This window comes from Mirounga angustirostris, unplaced genomic scaffold (assembly GCF_029215605.1).
Source record: "Mirounga angustirostris isolate CCGP_5_RB_7025 unplaced genomic scaffold, mMirAng1.0.hap1 SCAF_15, whole genome shotgun sequence".
Classification (NCBI taxonomy): Eukaryota; Metazoa; Chordata; class Mammalia; order Carnivora; family Phocidae; genus Mirounga; species Mirounga angustirostris.
Window position 1 is genome coordinate 91,565,020 of NW_026991723.1, and position 18,505 is coordinate 91,583,524.

Here is an 18,505-nt window from a genome sequence, read left to right on the forward strand (position 1 = left end):
ATCCCCATCAGCGTGACCCTCTGCCTTCTGGTGTCAGAAATGCAGTCGTGCGTCCCTGTGTGGAGGGATCTGAGAGGAAGCCAGTAAGGACACATGGACCAAAGCACACCATGCAGCAGAGTGTCTTTGTGGCCTCCGTGAGGAGAGCTTTTGTGTGCACCTGCCCTGAGCGAGTGTGAAAGAGCCCCCTTGACTTGAAAGGCTCCCCTTATTCTGAGGATGCCCCCTCCTCCGTGGCCTGAGCCGCCCCTTAATTCCTGGCTCCCGCCTCTGCATCCAGAGCCGAGGTGGAGAGGTGGGGTGGGGCAAGGAGGTGAAGCAGGTGAGGACGGGGCACTGGCCATGCCTCCCGGGGAGATGTGGACACCTGCGTGGCAGCAAAGGCTCTGGGAGGAGCGAGGCTCTGGGAGGAGAGAGGCTGCAGGATTTGCTTGGGGGCAGGGCTGGGGCGGGGATTCTTGGCCAAGTGTGAACAGCCTTGTCCTTTCCTCTTGCAGGGGCCACGTGGTCTGTTGGGGCCGAAGGGGCCCCCGGGCCCTCCTGGACCTCCGGTAAGGCCTGTCACCTCTGCACGTCTGTCCACTGTGACACTTGCCCAGGGCTAGTTGAGGTCAGCAGGGCCCTGATGCTCCCAGGCAGAAGGAGCCCTCCGGCACATGTGGCTTTGCGGGTGGAGACACGGAGGCCAGCCGGCTGTGCGGCTCTCCCCTTCCTCACGCGGCATGTGCTGTTATTACCAGTCTCCAGGACGCCTCATGTCCTCCTTCTGGGAAGGTTCTGGGAGGAGGCAGCCCATGGGTCTGGTGGGGCCCTGTCCCGATGCGTGTATTCCCTGGGCCTGCCCCCAGCCAGTGCCAGGGCCCGGCAGCTCCACTGAGCCCTGGCCGATTGAGCCTCTGGGGCTTTTTAGAATCGACCCTTGCCCCGTCCCCAGAGGGTGTGCCATCCTAAGACACGTGGCCAGGACACCAAGCTGAGTCGGATGGGATTTTCCCTGTGAGCATCGTGGACTCTTGAGCATTCTGTCTTGGTGTTTCTTTTCTTTCAATCTCATCCAGGGTGTGACGGGGATGGACGGCCAACCAGGCCCGAAAGGAAACGTGGTAAGTCTCTGGGGTCTGCCACCCAGCTGTTGCCAACAAAACGGAAGGGACTCCGAGGAGGAGGGTGCAGGCCCTGAGCCCCGGCCCCGCCTGGAGCCGGCAGTGGGAGAGCTCGGGCTTGTTCCCGCCAGAGCCGGACCACAGCCACACAGGCGCGGAGGGAACTCGCCCTCTCTCCGCGCTGTGCCCTGGTGATGAGCATGCACCGTGAGCCAAGCCCACAAGAGATCGTTCTCACGGCTCTACCGCGAGACTTCAGCGCAATGTTTTGGGAATGTTCTGCCAAACAGAATACTTTCTGTTCCGTTCCTTCCGCGGGCTCCTTCCCGGCGGCTGTCTGGGTCGCTGGCAGAAACCACTGAGTGTTCCTCGCATCGGGGTCAGCGTGGAGAGCCTTGCAGGTGCCAAGGCCCGGGTCCCCCCTGCTGTGGGGCTACCTGCCTCCTCCTGCCTGGGCGTCGTCCTCTGACGCTGGTGTTGGGCGTGAGAGCAGACTGTTTCCCTGCCTGCCCTCCGGAGTTCCCATCAGTGCCCTTGCTTATGTCCCCTCTAGGGACCCCAGGGAGAGCCCGGCCCCCCGGGACAGCAGGGTAATCCAGGTGCCCAGGTAAGTGAGCAGCAATGGGCAGCGGGAGATGGGGGTCTCCGCTGGGGTGTGCTAGGCCCCGTGCTGCCAGTCCTGGCCAAAGGGACCTACAGCCTGGATGTGACCTAGAACCCAGTCATGAGGGAGCGGGTGCCGGGGAAGGTGGACGGGTGGCAGGGAGGAGTTTGGAGCCAACTTCCTTGACCTTTCCTGCCCCGCTCCACCTCTCCTAGGGTCTTCCAGGCCCCCAGGGTGCCATCGGTCCTCCAGGGGAAAAGGTGAGTGGGCTGTGCAGGTGTAGGGACGGCCCCACCTGCCAGCAGGCTGTGTTTCTGCCCCTGGGAAGCTCATCCCGCCAGGGTCCAGGCCTCAGGAGTGCTGGTCACCCCCAGCCTGTGTGTGCCTCTGTCCTCCCCCAGACGCAGGGAAGCTCAGCTCACTCTGCATGGAGCAGATGAGCTCAGGGGAAGATCGGGGATCTTCGTCTTTCATTGATCATAAATTCACCATGCGTTCATTGTCTAGCTATGTAGAGGATTGCCAGATTTAGGAAGAAAACAGGGCACTCAGTTAAATTTGAATCTTTGTTGTTTGCCTGACATCCAAATTTAACTGGGCATCTTGTTTTGTTTTTGTTAAATCTGGCAACCCTGAGTGTATCCCGGGCACCTGCTGAGAGCTTGTGCTCAACCCCAGGTGCTTCACTTGGCTCAGAGCTGCCTCTAAGGTGTGGTCATCAGTACCTCAGATAGCCAGGCGGCACTGGGAACCCCGCCTCTCTGGACTTGGCGGGTGTGTTTTGTTCTGGTAGCAAAACCTGCAGGCCCAGGAAACAGCAGAGGGCGAGGGTCCTTGCGCCCTGGATGCTTCGGTTGCTGGAATCTTCCGTGCCTCTGAGCATCCCTTTCAACAAATGTTCTTTGAGCAGAAATGTTGAGAAGTGCCCTTGGGGGCAGGTGGAGGGTGGGGTAGCCTAGGGAAGAGGAGACCCCAGGGCTCACGGGGTCTCTGGTTTGTTCCAGGGTCCCCTGGGTAAACCAGGCCTCCCAGGAATGCCCGGTGCCGACGGACCCCCGGTGAGTACCCTGCCCGCCTCACCCCTTCACACACCGCCTGGCCCCTGGGGGGGTCCCTAGGGGTGGGGACCTGGCACCCAGGCCCGCGGCCGCCCCCCTCGCCCCTCGTTTCCTCTCTCCCACCTCCGCAAATGAAGACGATTGATTGCGAGCTTGCTTGCTCAGTAATTACTGGGCTTTGGACACACTTTTCCATAATGGGTTCCAATCAAGGGGTGGAGACTGCATGAATAGGAACATGAGTTATTTACTGGGGGCGCTGCTTCATGACCAGAGCCCAGCCTGCATTTTTAACTCCAAGGAGGAGGGTGGATTGGGCTCCAAGCTGGTCCCTGTGTCGCTGGTGTTTGAAGGGAAGGACAGCGAGTTTGCCGAGTGTATTTTTATCGATCACACACTGAGAAGGAGGGTATTCATGAGTGCGTTTGCTCTGTGTGAGCACAGCTGTGGAGCCAAATTAGATGGCGCCTAGAAATAGCGAGCCAGTGGCCCGTCCAATCCGAGGCTGGGCTGTCGGAGGGAGGGGCGGGGAGGTGACGCACGGTCGGTGTGTGTGAGTGCGTGTGGATTCATCGGCACCCACTGCCCTCTCTGCAAGTCGCTGGTGGGATTTGGGGATTTGGGTTTTTTTAAGAGGATTCAGGTGATGCTGCATATACACAGCCTGTTTCCACAGACAAGATTGGATGAATTACCTGTGTCAGACAGGGCGTATTTTATTGTTCTAATCAAGCCATTAAAAACTAAGCAAGAGCTCAATATGTTGACAGTTGATTGGTGACTGTTTAAGGCACAACCGTCTGCTTCCCTTTCCAAGGTGGAGCGTGGCCCGGTCCAGGGCATCGCACGTCCGCCACCGCCCTGTCCTTCCCCGAGCTGGCGGCTAACCCGCCCCACCGCGCGAGAGCTGCCCTGGGCCTCCCGCGTCCTCCTGGGTCCACACGTCTGCGAGCGCGGACATAGCATGTCGCTCCCCTCCTTTAACTTACATTCACACTTAATTTCCTCTTCTGATTATAAAATAACACATCTTGTTATGGAAAATTAGCCAAGTAAATGAAATGACAACAAAGTTAAAACCACCTTGGGGCGCCTGGGTGGCTCAGTTGTTGGGCATCTGCCTTCGGCTCAGGTCATGTTCCCAGGGTCCTGGGATCGAGCCCCGCATCGGGCTCCTTGCTCTGCGGGGAGCCTGCTTTTCCCTCTCCCACTCCCCCTGCTTGTGTTCCCTCTCTTGCTGTGTCTCTCGCTGTCAAATAAATAAATAAAAAATCTTAAAAAAAACCAAAACAAACCACCTTGACGCCAACTTCAAGGCCCAACCCGTGACAGCAGAGGGGCTGGCGTCCTTACGTGCATCTTCCCCATGCAGCTTCTTCAGCGGCCCCAGGGGAGAGGGTGCTGGGGGTGGGGCAGGCTGCAAACCCCCACCCCCGACCTGACTGCTTCCGCCGGGGAGACCCCTGCCCCGTCCCCACACTGACACCTCCTCCAGTGTTCTTCCCACCGTGGGGCCCGTTGGCTGCATCTCTCTTCCCCCAACGAACACTCGAACCTGTAACAGGAACGCCCCGCGGACCCGGCTGAGTGTGGCCGGCCGCAGGTGCTTCACGTGGCAGACACCTCGGGGGCGACTGGTGCCGCAGCCCCAGCGAGCCGGCCGGTTGTCTCCTGTGAATCCGCAGGGATAGAGACCTTGACACACTCTTGTTACTGAGGCAGCGGGGCTGTTGATCACCCTTAAAGAGAGGGTTTTGTTTCTTCTTCCCTCGAGTTGGTTGGGTTTGGCTTCGGCTGCGGAAAGGAAGGTTGATTTAAAGCCCTTCAGAAGGAGGGAGTGTTTCGGGGCCGACACATACTGGAGCGCATGGTTAAATCATCCCGGAGAGCCCACGACGGGGAAACGGGGACGTGAATTATGGTTCGAAGGAATATTACGGAGCCAGTAAAAACCGACTTTCGGCGAGTATTCAGTGACATGAGAAAAGGCACACCGCGCAATATTAAATTAAAACCACACCATGCGGTGCCAGTTTTGTCTTCCGGCATGCGGAACGTGGATCAGAGGACCCGTAGCACAATTAGCCAGGGTTGCTGCAGGCGGTGAGGTTATGAGGGACCTCGTCTGTTTTGCCTCTTGCCTGATGGGCTACAGAGAACATACATTACTTTTTTAATCAGAAAAATATCAAATACACATAACTTAAGCTTTATTATTTTTCCATTACACATTATATGCTCGTTACAGAGTATTGCAAAAATGCAAACACACGGCAAAGGAGGGGAGACAGCCTGGCTTTTCCCTAGGGGAGAATCAATCTCTTATTTTGATGTATTTCCTTTAAATATTTTTCTGTTCTGACATTTTAATAAGTGTGCTTTGTGCTTCCCCCCACGTAGTTGCTCTCATTTTATAAACACAACTTAAAATGCACCTAAAGACATTTAGCCTCCATTCAATTAATGCTAATAATTACGATAATTGTGGACGCGTGTTGGCTGTTTGCTCCGTGCTGGGCGCAGTCCTGAGAGCTTGGCAAACCTGCTCTTTCCCTTCCCTGTAGCGATGCTGTGGGGCAGACACGTGATCATCTGCACCACGTGAGCGAGGACATTACCACGTGGAGGGCGAAACTTGCCCTCCGAGGGACCCATGTGGGCTCTGCCCCCAGCGTGTGTGTCACTTGGAGCCTGGGGCTCGAGCACCCCCAGATGGCCTCCCCGTGCCCCCGGGGTCCTTAATGGAAATATGCTGGAGTAAAATCCCCCCAAGAAGCCTGTGGCTGGGGGGCAGGATCCACTGCGACCCAGTCACCCCGAATCAGGACACCTTCTCCTCGGCACTGTTTGGGTCCAGCCCTGCCCCATGAGGCGCTGGCGCCGTGAGCCTTGTTTTGGGAAGGCAGCATGGTGGAAGGCGTGTCCCCCTTGGTCCAGAGCGGCAGGTGTGGTCTGTCTGGTGCCTGATTTCCCCCTAAGGCGGGCACCCCCAGACTCCCCATGCTCCGAGGCTCCCTAAGGGCACCCTGCCCTGCAGAGGAACTCCTGTAGCCCCCTGCTTGCCTGGCCCTCAGAGCAGGCTGTTTGCAACAGCGTTAAATCCGATTGTACAACTAATACAAATAAAGTGGAACACCCACAAATCATTTATTCAGAGAGATGAGATTTAGGTCCCCATAATGCTGCTGCGTTCTAGAAATGGAGTCCTCGATGCTTAGGACACTCAAGCTGAAAGAGCACCTAGTCCACCCTCTCCTTTGACACACGAGGAAGTGGAGGCCCAGAGAGAGCAAGTGACTTCCTCAAGGTCACACAGCGGGTGGGGGGTAACCGGGCCTAGAATCCAACGCTGCCCTGCCAGCATCCTCACCACACTACACGGCCTCTTTACTGGAATCCTTGGGGTATTTCCAGCAGTGAAGTGTTTCTCTTTCTGCTTTTATTTCTGGGCTTGCCTCATGAACTCAAAGGCATAAAACTAGTGACCGACCTCGGTTGGAAAGTCAGAGAGCTCGCATTTCTGAGAATGGGATTGGTTGGGGCTCAGGTAGACAGGGCAGTGACCAGGGGGGCCGTGACCATGTCTGCTGGGTGTTGGCTCTGAACGCATATCGTGGGATTAGGTCGTCCACTTCAGCCTGCACCAGCTGGGAGGCTGGGAGGCAAACAGCCCGAAGACTTAGGGACGCACTGGGACCCCAGCTGAATGACAGGATGTGGTCTATGTCCCGGCACCAGCCTGCCCCCACCCCCATGTCTCCCAGCATGAGAGCGTGGGTCCTGCCAACAGTGTGGCACCTGCCGGTCCGGAGGCCAGCATGTCCAGACCCCTGGTCCCACTTCATCCCTCCTTGTTCGGCTCAGAATCCCTGATGCGAGGGCCTGAGGCCATGGTTCCGGCTCACCTGCTCTTGGAGGTGGGCTGGGCGTCAGTGAGTCTGGTGACATCCTTGAGTGCGGATCCCGCCCGTGGGCGTCCAAGCACGTTCTCCTCCACGGCAGCTCGGGTCATCGCTGGGCCTGCCACGGAGCCCACGTCACAGAGGGGGCAGCCGAGGGTCAGGGCTGAACGACTGGCTCGGGGCCACGCGGCTGGGAGTGACCTCCGCACTCAGCTGCCATCTGATGCCTTTGACTTCCAGCCTCTCTGGCTGAGGGTGTGGGGGAAGGAGATGGGGGTGCCCAGCTCCCCCTCCCACACGTGACAACAGCTGTGGGGGCGGCCACCGACTAACGCCTGCCTTCTCTCTCCTGACAGGGGCACCCCGGCAAAGAAGGCCCTCCGGGAGAGAAAGGAGGCCAGGTGGGTTCAGAGGGAATGAGCGGGGCGGCTGGGCCCTTCCTCGGGTGTCCGTGCCCAGGGGACCCAGCCTGGGGGGGCGGGGACCTCCACTCATCTAGGTCCCCGTGACCCCTCCCCACCCTTGGTTACTGCATATGGGGTGTGGCACTCCCATCATCTTGGCCACACAAGAGCTGAGTGGTAGTGAAGGTCCTGGGCCAGGGTCTCCAAATGACCCTTCGCCATTGCTTGTTTGGGGTCCAGGACGTGGGGGTTTAAAGGTGGGATGGAGTCTCCAGGCAGCCTGAGACCCCAGGGACTTGCCTCCTGCCCTGTTTGTGGCCAAAGTCCACTTGTACTCCCTTCATTCGCCCGGCCCTCCCCGGGTCCACACCTGCTCAGTGAGCTGGGACAGCTGTCTTTGGCTGTCAATGGCTTCCCCTCCCAGATGGTCAGCCCTTGTCCCCTTGTCCCAGCCAGAAGCTGTCCCATGTCATCTGAGGTGCCTCTGCTGGGAGTAGGCTGCTTTCACGGCAGCCTGGCCCTCCCAAAGCATCAGAGCCTCCTCCCCATCTCACCGCCCCACCCCTACTCCCCACCTGCTGGGCTGGGGCCGCAGTTGGATTGGTCCCTTGTGTTCTCATCATGGGACACAGCCTGTACTTCTGCTTTCCTGGGGGGGCTGGGTCCCCTGGGAGCAGGTCCTGTGTATCTCCTGAGGAGCCTCTTCTGAGGGTCTGATCTGGGATGTCGTCTCTGCTCAGAGCAGGGGGAGTTTGCTGGTGGAAGGGAAGCTTTCTGGCTGTGCGGGGAGCACCCAGGCGGACACAGCCATGCCTGCCCACCTGAGACAGAGCTAATGGTCTTTCCCCTTTGGTTTCAGGGTCCGCCTGGCCCCCAGGGCCCAATCGGCTATCCGGGTCCTCGAGGAGTCAAGGTGAGATTCTTGCTGCTTCACGGCTTCCTGGAGGTCAAGTTTGGGCTAGCAGGGCACGGCAGCCCTGGCCCTCCTGGGCTTGTGGGATCCTGGGACAGAGGTCCCGGGCAGGCGGGGGAGTGACCGTCGGGGGCCAGGAGGGGCTGATCCCGAGCAGGGGACGTCTCTGGCACGTCTGTGACAACCCAGCAGGACCGTGGCCGTCTGTCCATCTGTTGGGACGCTGCTCTCTTTGTCACCCAGAGCCCACTCCCTCCCAAGCCCTACAGGGACGCACACCTCAGCTGAGGTGAACAGCCTGGCATGCAGGCTTCCGGGGCCTTTGCACGTCCGGAGAGAGAGCCCGTCCCCATGGATAACACCTAGGCAGACCGAGCGCCTCAGTGGCGGGGGGAGTTGGTGGGAGGTGTCCATTTATCCACAATTGCGTTTCTGCCGCTGAAAGCCTCCTGGAACCTGGTTAAACGGGGCACAGAGCTCCGGAGCAATACCCAACGCATGGGCCCCGTCTGTTCCTCCAGAGCTAACCATGTTTGCTTTGAGTCGTGTAATGTAATCTCCAGTCATGCCAGCTCTCTGGACACGTCGGGCACGTTTATGTGGAGAGGGAGGTGCCCCGAGGGACATGTGCTGGGCTGGGGGGTGGGGTGGCGGTGTTCTGCTTTCTCCGAGAACAACAAGGGCGTAGCGTCGGAAAGCTCTAGGTGATTCTGGGGCTTGGAGAAAGCTAATGGAGTCTTTCCTTCAAAATGATTTTAACCTGCTGTGAAGGGAAATACATACATATGTATACACACAGCGAGCTCAGCCTGAGCCTTCAGCACCAACACACCCATTGGCTCCTGCACCTGATCCGCATCGTTCCGGATGCGTAATGCTCCCCAGCATTCTTGTGCATCAGGAGTGTGTGGATGGCCTGCGGTGTGGAGGATGGAGAAGCCAAGACCTTAGGGCTCAGTCACGTGCCCCTAGTTAGCCTAACATCGGTGCCTCAGTCAGACTCAGACCCAGACCTGCTTATTGTGAACCAAGGGCCCCGGGCGGGACCCCGAGGCGCCCAGCTACGTGTCCCAGGAATCGCGGGTTGCCGAGGGCCCGAGCCGCCGCGGGCAGACTTCCCCGGGGCCAGGAGCCCTAGGAGGGCCTGGTTTCTCCCCGAAGCAGGCTCTTACCAGCACGCCTAATGAGTCTTACAAGGATGATTTTTTAGCAGAAATGCTGATGATGTGAGCTCCCGAATGTTTATTTTACAAATTCTTGTCGTAGAACAAAAGCATCTACCAGCTCCATACACAGCTAATTGCATAACGCTGTGTCTGTGTGCTGAAAGGTGTTTGCTTTAAAATGTTTATGGAGGATGCTCTTATCTTGTCTATCTGATTAAAATTCATTCATGCCACGAGTGATCCAGTTAGACTTGGAAGCGGAGAGTGGGAGGAAAAGCAAAGCTGAACGCTCTTTTCATTGGAGAAATAGATTCTCCTTCCCCGGGTTTTGGAAACTGTCAGTGGTGTTCACAGCCTGAGGGGCAGCAGGCCCCCAAGGGAGGTGACGGTGCCGGGCGGAGAGGTGGCCAGCTGTCACTGGTAGGGATGGCCAGCCCTCGGTAAGGGAGGCCTGGCTCTTCTCCACCAAGTCCTGCCTTCCTTCTGGGGAAGGGCCCCTCCGTGTGCTTTCATGTCCCCGAACTTCCTGAGGGCTATCTGTGTAGGCCTGACTGTCAGCAAAGTCACATCCACTGCTCAGCGAGTCTGCAGGAGCCGGGCCGGCTGGTGAAGACCCTAAATACAAACTCTCTCGAGGCGTTGGGCAAAGCCTTGTCCCTCTCTTGGCCCCTTTGTTTTCTGTCCCCCAGGACTGGCCCCCGGGGGCCACAGTGGATGCTGCCGTCCCGCGGTTCTCAACCAACCAGGGTGGATTTGTGCCCCCCCTGGGGGACATCGGGGGACATTTTTGACTGTCCCAACTTGGGGGATCCTACTGTCATCTGATCGCTAGAGGTCAGGGATGCTGCTCAAGACCGCTGCTCTGCCTGGGGCAGCCCCCGTGACGAAGTGACCCAGCCCCAAATGTCAGCAGTGCCGTGGCTCAGAGACCTGGTCTGTTTGTCCCCTGGGCCGCATTCCCCTGGCCTCGGACCTGGGTCGTGAAATGGTAGAAGTTTAGGTCTGGGAGGGGTGGGCAGGGGAAGCCCACCCACCAGCATGGCAAGAGGGAGGAAGCAGCTGCCACAGCCCCCAGGGCATCAGGGTTTCAGGGTAACCGTGCACCCCCTGCCCTGAGATGTCTGGCTGCCTGGGGCCGATAGAGCAGGGGTGCGTCTGGGTGGCAGATGGCCCCAGGGGAGGCCACGCCCCCCCGGGCCAGTCCGAGCTCCGCATCTAGCTCCAGCTTTGCTTAGGGCCCCCTCCTCAGTCCCTGGGAAGAGGCGCAAACCGCACAGTCTGTGTGAAGTTCTTGCCACAAGAGGGCTGCTGGCCACCCGAGGGACGTGGGAGGTGGCCCGGCTGCCCTGGCGGCAGCCTCAGCTGGAACCAGATGGGGGCCTGGCCTCTCTCTGGGGTCCTGCGGGCAGCAGGCCTCTGGAGTCGGCGGTCAGTTCTGCTCCCTGCTCGGAGGGCGCAGGCGGAGGCCACCTAACTCCGTTCCACGGATGGCTTTACCTGGCCTGGGGACGGCGCTGGCACAGGGGGTGGGGGGGTGTCAGAGGGAAGAGGACATGTCCTCCCTCCTTACAGTTCTTGTTTGGCACAGAGATGAGGTACGTCCTGAGCTGATTATTGTCAGCAGTGCTGTTATTATTATTAATTGGTAATTAGCATGATTATACCTATGATCATGTGTTAATAGTACAGAATGACAGGAGCGCATTACTATTGGTAATTGAGCAGACATTGTGTGCTGGGGCACGTCCTGGGGGCTTGTCCGGCGTTCCCCTCCCACCAGCAGTAACAGGGTAATGCTTGTCTTCACCCCCACTTTCCAAATGAGGAAACTGAGACACCAGGCACCTGGGACGTGTCAGAGGCCACCGAGCCGGGGCCGGGACCTGATTCCAGAGCACATGCCGAGGCCTCGCGTCCCACCTGCTCCCCAGACCTCAGAGAGGCAGATGTTTCTGGATGAGGGTGGGATGTCAGTGGAGGCCATCTGGGAATCACTGGCACGGGGGGCCTCGCGTGGGTGCGAGGACGGGAGGTGCCTCTGGGAGCCCACGGAGCCCTTCCTTTGAGACTGGGAGCACGAAGGAGCTTGCCTGGGTTGGGGCGGCTGAGCCCTCACCCTCCTTGGTACTGGGGGCGTAGACCCTTTCTTTTTGAGAGCTCTGGAGAGGCTTTGACTCACTCCCTTCCCTTTGTGTTTGCACAGGGGGCAGATGGCATCCGTGGTCTGAAGGGCACCAAGGGCGAGAAGGTGAGTGCCCCTTCCTTCCTGCCGTGGCCGCCTGGCGCACGCAGCCCAGAGCGGGGTTCGGGCGGGTGGCTCCACTGTGACAGTGCCCGACGCAGCTGAGACTGCTGTGGCCTCTGAGCGGCAGGGACTGGACGCACCCTGAGGGCCAGACTGTTTGCAAAAGGAAAACCCAGTCGAAGAGGACAGGCTGTGGGTGTCCCTCCTGGCGGGGCTGAGGGGCTGGGGCTTTGCACCCCTGCCCAAGGCCATGGCTCTGGCCCAGCACACAGCCCGCCCCTCACCTGCAGAGGCCATGGATGCCCCACGCCCCACTCCTGCCTCACAGGGGGAGGGGCAGCCCCTCATGCTGCAGTGGAGCCGGGAGTGGAGGGAAAGCAGTGCCCCCATGGCCTCCGGCTGCTCCAGGCATGGGTCCTCCCCTGCGGCACCTGCCAGTCCTGAGGTGGCTCATCACGTGGCTGCCCTGGACGGGGATGGCAGGGAAGCCGGACCCTCCATGCTGTGCGTTTGCTCAGCCGGCTGCCTGGTGGAAGGCGCGGACACAGATGGGCTGCCTCAGTTCCCTCTGGGGAGCAGCCAGGGCAAGGCAGACCTCTGAGCCCTCGTTCTGGGGCATCTGAAGCGTGGGGACGGAGGGCCGGTGGGTCAGGGCCATGCACTCTCCCTGCAGGGCAGACCATGTCCCCTCCAGCAGGTCCCATCTCCCCAAATTCCTGTGTCCTGTTGGAGGGGCTGCTCAGAGCCCCCAGAGCGCCACGTTTGTCTTGTCACTTTTGTCCTTTAGCTAGAGACAGGGCTGCTTGAGAGAATGTGGGTTGGGTGGCATGGGGCAGGCCTCTTCTCCCAGAGGGTCCCTGCGCTGTCCCTGAGTCAGTTCTGGGGTGGGAAGGGGGTGAGGAACCACCTCCCGGAATCGTGGCACCCTTTGAGCTGCTGCGGATGAGTCCCTGGCACTTAACCGAGTCACGGCGGCCTGGGGAGGGACGAGTTCTCGCCCCGTCCCAGAAAGCTGCCTCCCTCTGGGTATGAGCCCCTGGCCAGCCTGGGTGTTGAGGACCAGGCCCTGGATGGGCGAATGAGATCAGGATGCAGGGCCTGGACCCTGGGAGAGAAGGGCAAGCCAGGTGGCCCTGGGCAAACCACCTGAGGGTCTCTGAGGGTGTCTCCGTGGGGACTCGAGTGGACAGCAGGCCATTGACATGTGTGAATCCCCAAATTCACAACTAGCAGGAACGTGTCCCACTGGCCCAGAAAATGCAGGACTGTGTCACTGAGGCCTGGGCCCACGGCAGGCCTGCCCGAGCCCCAGGCCCTTCCCTCGCCTACAGCTCTCACGGGTCCTGGCTTCTGTGGGGCCTCTTCCCTGCAGCCCCCCTCCGGTGCTCGCTGGTCAGCGGTTACTGGGCCCCGGCGATGCCCGGACCGGACGCAGCTGTGGGCGCAGGGGCCAGTTATGCCCAGCTGTGCAGGGGGCGCTGGGCCGCGGATCGTGAGCTTGGCCCCACGACCGCGGAGGGTTAGCGGGATGCCCTTCACGAGGGATGGCTCGTGCACTCAGAAGCCCCCCACCCGGCCCGTCCCGTGCTTGCTGGGGGCCTTGTGCTGAGTGTTGGGGACAGGCCATCTGGGAGGTGGGCTCTTTCACGCAGCCCAGGCATTGTCTTGTTCCTTTTCAGGGTGAAGATGGTTTTCCTGGGTTTAAAGGAGACATGGGCATCAAGGGTGATCGGGTGAGTGTTTTGGGGGTGTCGGGGCAGGGGGTGGTGTCGGGGCCATGGGGAGGTGCCAGGGGCGGGGCTGGGGTTTTTGGGGCCACAGGACAGCTTCTCCTTAGGTGAAGCCTCTGTGGGGGCTCCTGGCCCTCAGGCGGGGACAGCTGGGGGCCCAGAGGCCTGGCTCTGTGCATGCCCCCCCCCCACTGGCCCCTCATTTCTGGTTCAGAGCCCTGGCGGCTCTCTTCTGGTATTAACCCCCCATTATTGGGGTCACCTGTGGTCATCTGGCCCCTGTGCCCTACGTCCTCACCCTGCACAGTGGCTCGGTGGAGACTTGTCATGTTTCGGCCGACACTCGAGACAGCAGAGCAGTTCCTTTGTCTCAGAAGGGTGGGGGCGTGGTGGGGGGCAGAGGGGAAGGGGCTGCAGACATGCCCTCTGACCAGGGAGGGCCAGGGTCCCTGCCCACCCCCACACAGCATCTCGGTCCGCCAAGCATTCTTGCGTGTTTTTAGGACCCTGAGCAGCTCCTGTGTTCTGTAACCTCATCCTGGCCTAGCAGAAGCTGCAGCAAACCCGTTCTTTTTAATGAATAATTCACCTCCACTCCAGAGGAAGCCAGTCGGTGCTGGGGGAGGAGGGGGCTTGCTCACATGGCAGGCGCCCAGCAGAAAGCCACCGGCTGCGTTTTCATCTAAATGAGGAGAGGGTGATGCAGATGACGCGGGAGGAAGTGTCCGGGGAGCGGGCGGCTGCCACACCGCGGTGCGGGCACTTTGAAGGTTCCCTCCAGCTTCAGAGTGAGCCCAAGCCTGGGCAGCAGGGAGCCAGGTGCCTGGGCCGCCCGGTGGGCACGGCCACGGTGGCAGCCAGACACACACCTGGACGACGGCTGTCAGCAGACACAGGGCTGTCACGCGGCTGCCGAAATTACTCCCTGACAAGCCGGGACTGCAGGTGCCTCTTCAGAACACGCCAGGGCGTGAGAGTCCCACACGCTTGGCGCGGTGTCCCAACCTCCAAAGGCAGAAGCAATCTTGGTTTCTATCAAAGGAGGAGGAATAAAAGAGAAAGATGCGTTTCACAGTTATGTCCCAGTTATGTTCCTGCTAAACACAGCCGTTCTAGAACTTTCTCCATGGTGACAGGACTCCGACTCCCCACATCGGAGGGGCCTCTCTGTTTGGCTGGTCAAAGTGCTTTTTATTCTGTCTCTAACGATGCAGTAGCCTGCATTTGGGGCCCATATTACGAGGATGCATTTTCAAAAGAGATTGCACTAAAGACGATAGGCAGGCACATGCCAGGCTCCGAGAGCGGGCCTGCTGTTGGAATTAGGTGAGGGTGGGACTGGGAGCCGGGACCCCTCCTCAGCCAGGGAGCTGGAGTCATTGGTCTTAATTTCCCCCCGAGAGAAATTTCCACCCGGCACTGGGCATTTTCTACGTGCTCAGTAAATGTGTGAAGGACTCTTTTGTTGATGGAGAAAAACACTTGTTAGGACCTGAGGGACCTGGGCCTGCAGACACACTGGGCCTTACAAATAGGGGAGCTATTGGTCTTCATCCGCGCGGTGCGCATTTTTGTTGTGGGTGGTACAGCTGCCCCACGGCTGCTCCTGGGAGCCAGCGATCAGAGGGAGACTCAGCACTGGGCAAAGAGCCAGGGTGGGCTCAGCCGGGGTGCTGCTATTGACCTCAGCAAGCCCCCAGACCCTCGCGCTTGTCTGGGCCCAGGCCTCCCCACCCATACCGTGGGCAAGTTGGGTGGGGCAGTATGGGGACCCTGTCATCTCTGGGACATGTGCCATGGTCTTCTCTGTGCCAGCCATGCCCAGACAGCTGCCCAGCCAGGGGCTGTGGTCTGTCCCTCTGCCTCCTGGGCCTTCAAGGGAAAAAGCAGGCCCCTGCACATTGCTATTCTGCTGTATTTGGGGAAGTAGTGATTCAGAGCTCCCGTGTTAACCGGTTATCTCACCCGGGAGGGGCTCGTTTGGAGAAGGGAACTGGGAAGCAGAAGCATGTGGCGTTGAGAAGAGAGCCACCCACCTCTGTGCAGAGGGACGGCGTGGCTGTTCAGCAGAGCCCTGTAGCTTGCTGCACGCTGCTCTGGTCTTGTCCGACCCATACACCTTCCATCTGCTTGAGCCGCCTGCTGGGCTGAGCGGGCTGAGCGGCTCCTACAGCCCGGTCTTACACGGGACCTGGACTCTCAGACCCAGAAGGGCCGTGGGAGTCGTGTGGTGGGGGATGAGACTGGGGGTTCTCCCTCACCTTCTCTTTTCTGACTTGCAGGGGGAAATCGGCCCCCCTGGTCCTAGAGGAGAGGATGGCCCCGAAGGCCCGAAGGGTCGTGGAGGTCCGAATGGCGACCCTGGTCCTCTGGGACCCCCTGGGGAGAAGGTATGTGACTTGGGATGCTCCCACCATCCCCCGGGGACAGGCCCTCCTGATGGCCTTGGCTGTCCAGCCTGTAACTCCGCCAGGCTGAGGCCCCCAGATGGGGATGGGCGTGATCTGACCAACCTCCCCAAGGGATTTATCTGTTGACAGGTCCATCCTTTTCTCGTCCTGAGCTGGGTCTTTCTGAGCACTTTGCCAGCATCCTGGGAGAGCTCCTTCCTCCAGAGGTTCCCAGAGCTTGGGTTGTGAGCCCCAGCAACCCCGGCTTCGTCTTTCATGTGGGGACTCCTGTAGCTGTCCTTACCGCTGCCCTTCGGGGCTGCCCCACCCTCCCCCTCGGCCCTGGCACAGGAGTGGGCTCTCAGAGTGCCCCAGACATCCGCCCTGTCTTTCCCCAAGGCTAGGACTCTTTTATAAAAGGGTTAAACAGAATCTCAAAGATAAAGGGTTCCTTTTATGGAAGATTGGTCTCCAGTTGCTTTTGCTTTAGCCATGCTGTCTTCTCTACTTGTGGGGACTTTGCTTTTAGTTAGGGCAGGATTTTCGGGAGACACCATCCCCGGGGGCAGGCAGGGGTCTCTCCAAGTCCTTCGGTCTTTGGAAACCGCATCCTGCTCCGGCCCCTGCTGACACATGCCGGCTTTCCCCGCTCAGAGAAAATGGATTGAGAAATACGGTGCTGGCCAGATAATGCAACTCCTTCTTTCTCCCCAGGGAAAACTCGGAGTGCCGGGATTACCGGGTTACCCAGGAAGACAAGGGCCCAAGGTAATCTATGAGCATGTCAGGTGTTCTCAGGGCTCCTGCTTGCCCTGCCCCCTCTCGCCCGGTCACCGTTCCTGGGGAGGCTACTGTGTCCCCCCCACCCCAAGTTCTGCCCTGTTCACAGCCTTCTGCATTAGTCTGGCCGAGTTGGAAGGAGGTGCTGGGACCGTTAGTTGAGCCTTTCAGAGAATGGGGCAAAGGCAGCCGGAGCTGAGGACTGCACGCGGGGTCCCCAGTGCCTGTGCCCGCTGCTTTCTCTACACCGAGCGCTGTGCAGGCTCGCTCACCTCTGCTTCACCCTGGAGATTGGAAGGTTATTTGCTTGTAACTGAGTGTCAAAGAGAGATGAAACCTTCCTTATATGAAAATCATGTTCTGCTTTAAGTGAAACAGCTCCTTGAGGCTTTGGAAATCATTTAAAACATTGTTTTTTTTCAAATCTCAGCTTTTATTATTCATGGTTCTTCCTTAAAAAATAACCAGCCGCCTGCACTGGAGACATAATTAGTGGTGGAGGAGAGCCCCTGTCTCCCCAGGTTTGCATCTGTGTTGTCCTACTTCCCGGGGCTTCAGTGCCTCTCCAGACTTCCAGGCTCAGTCTCATTAAGGGGAAGGGCCCTGGGGGCTGGCTGCCCTGCTGGGTATCCCATTCTGACTCAGGAAAGAGCAGTCCTTCCGTGGAAGGAGCCGCACCTCATCTGCAGGGAGACAGTTTGCTGTGAAGCAGGAATTTGTTTCGTGTCCGAAAGTGGCACGCTGGACGTGGCTGTCATGTGGTGCCCACCGCGTCTTGGAGGAAGAGGGGCTGATGGACAGATTTTCTCTCCTGAAGTACATGTCCCTCGGGGGGCAGAGTCGAGAGAAGTTTGGGGGTGTGTGGATCAAGTTCAGGCAGTGTCCTTGGAAGGCAAGGGTAGAACTTAGAAGCCGCCTGGCTGGTTTGGAAGTCCTTGGGAGTGACTGGATGCAGCCACTGAGCTCTGTGGGACCTGAAGCCAGGTATCTGTGACAGTCTCCAGCCCGGATTGGTAGGTGGACATAGGGGTCGGTGGGCCATGCTCAGCTCCTGTGAAAAGTGCAAGGTTTGGACATTTGTGAGCTTTTCCTGGTCTAAGCACACATTCGGGTCAGGATTTTGAGCCACGTGGAGAGTAGGGGCCCACTGAAGATAGTCACCACCTCCCGTGTATGTGAGGGGTGGGGGGGCGCCTTCATGTCACGGGAAGCTCACCCGGTAGGTGTCTGGATATTCGCCACATCAAAGTCCTGAGTTCATCTTTTGTCTACATGCCCCTTGTAGGTCTCTAGAAAGAAATAGCTGTTAGTTGCTACAGCCAGTGCATAAATTTGCATTGATTTCTGACTTTATAAGCTGCCATGCTTTATTTAGAGGTACTCTGGGAAGATGACAAAACATGACAACAAGGCACAGTAAACAAAATATCATAAACGTGAGATTCACACGTCATCTCCAGTTCATCTCAGGAGTCTGTGCGCCCTGTTCTTCCCAAATACCAGTGTTTTGAAGACCTGGGTGTAGAGAAAGGGAGAAAAGAGAAGCATGGTTAAGACAGCTTTGGTTTTTAGATTTGGACTCTAATGATGCTCAGGAAATATTTATTGAGATGCTCAGGAAATATTTATTGAGTGGGCGGGTGATGGATGGATGATGGGTGGATGGATGAGTGGATGGGTGAATGGATGGATGGATGATGTATGTATGGGTAGACAGATTGGTGGATAGTTAGATGGGTGGATGGATAGCTGGGGGGATGGATGGACAGGTGGGTGGATGAGTGGATGGATGGTTGGATGGATGGGTGGATGGATGGATGTGTGGGTGGATGGATGAATATGTGGATGGATGGGTGAGTGGGTGAATGGATGGATGGATGAGGGGATGTGTGGGTAGGTGGATGGATGGATGGATGGATGGATAGATGAGTGGATGAGTAGGTGAGTGGTGGATGGATGGTTGGATGGATGAGTGAATGGATGGATGGATGAGTGGATGGGTGGGTGAGTGGATGGGTGGGTAAGTGGATGGATGGATGGACAGGAGACAGAAAGACAGATGGATGGGTGAAAGAGTGGATGGGTGGATGGATGGGTGGGTGAGTGGATGGGCGAATGGATGGGTGGATGGATGGATGGATGGATGGGTGGGTGGATGAATGAATGGATGGAAGGATGGATGGATGAATGGATAGATGGATAGATGAATG

General features: G+C 58.5%; 1 protein-coding gene across 2 annotated transcripts in view; it reads left to right on the forward strand.

Moving 5' to 3' along the window:
- The window catches only part of COL5A1 (collagen type V alpha 1 chain), a 149,734-nt gene that overhangs the window by 89,651 nt on the left and 41,578 nt on the right, over nucleotides 1-18,505 (forward strand). For both annotated transcript variants that reach the window (XM_045883480.3, XM_045883481.3), the window contains exons 21-31: nucleotides 498-551; nucleotides 1,059-1,103; nucleotides 1,657-1,710; nucleotides 1,923-1,967; nucleotides 2,712-2,765; nucleotides 7,024-7,068; nucleotides 7,931-7,984; nucleotides 11,354-11,398; nucleotides 13,075-13,128; nucleotides 15,408-15,515; nucleotides 16,230-16,283. In XM_045883480.3, the coding sequence (XP_045739436.1) occupies nucleotides 498-551; nucleotides 1,059-1,103; nucleotides 1,657-1,710; nucleotides 1,923-1,967; nucleotides 2,712-2,765; nucleotides 7,024-7,068; nucleotides 7,931-7,984; nucleotides 11,354-11,398; nucleotides 13,075-13,128; nucleotides 15,408-15,515; nucleotides 16,230-16,283 (612 nt within the window). The remainder of the gene's footprint in view (nucleotides 1-497; nucleotides 552-1,058; nucleotides 1,104-1,656; nucleotides 1,711-1,922; nucleotides 1,968-2,711; nucleotides 2,766-7,023; nucleotides 7,069-7,930; nucleotides 7,985-11,353; nucleotides 11,399-13,074; nucleotides 13,129-15,407; nucleotides 15,516-16,229; nucleotides 16,284-18,505) is intronic.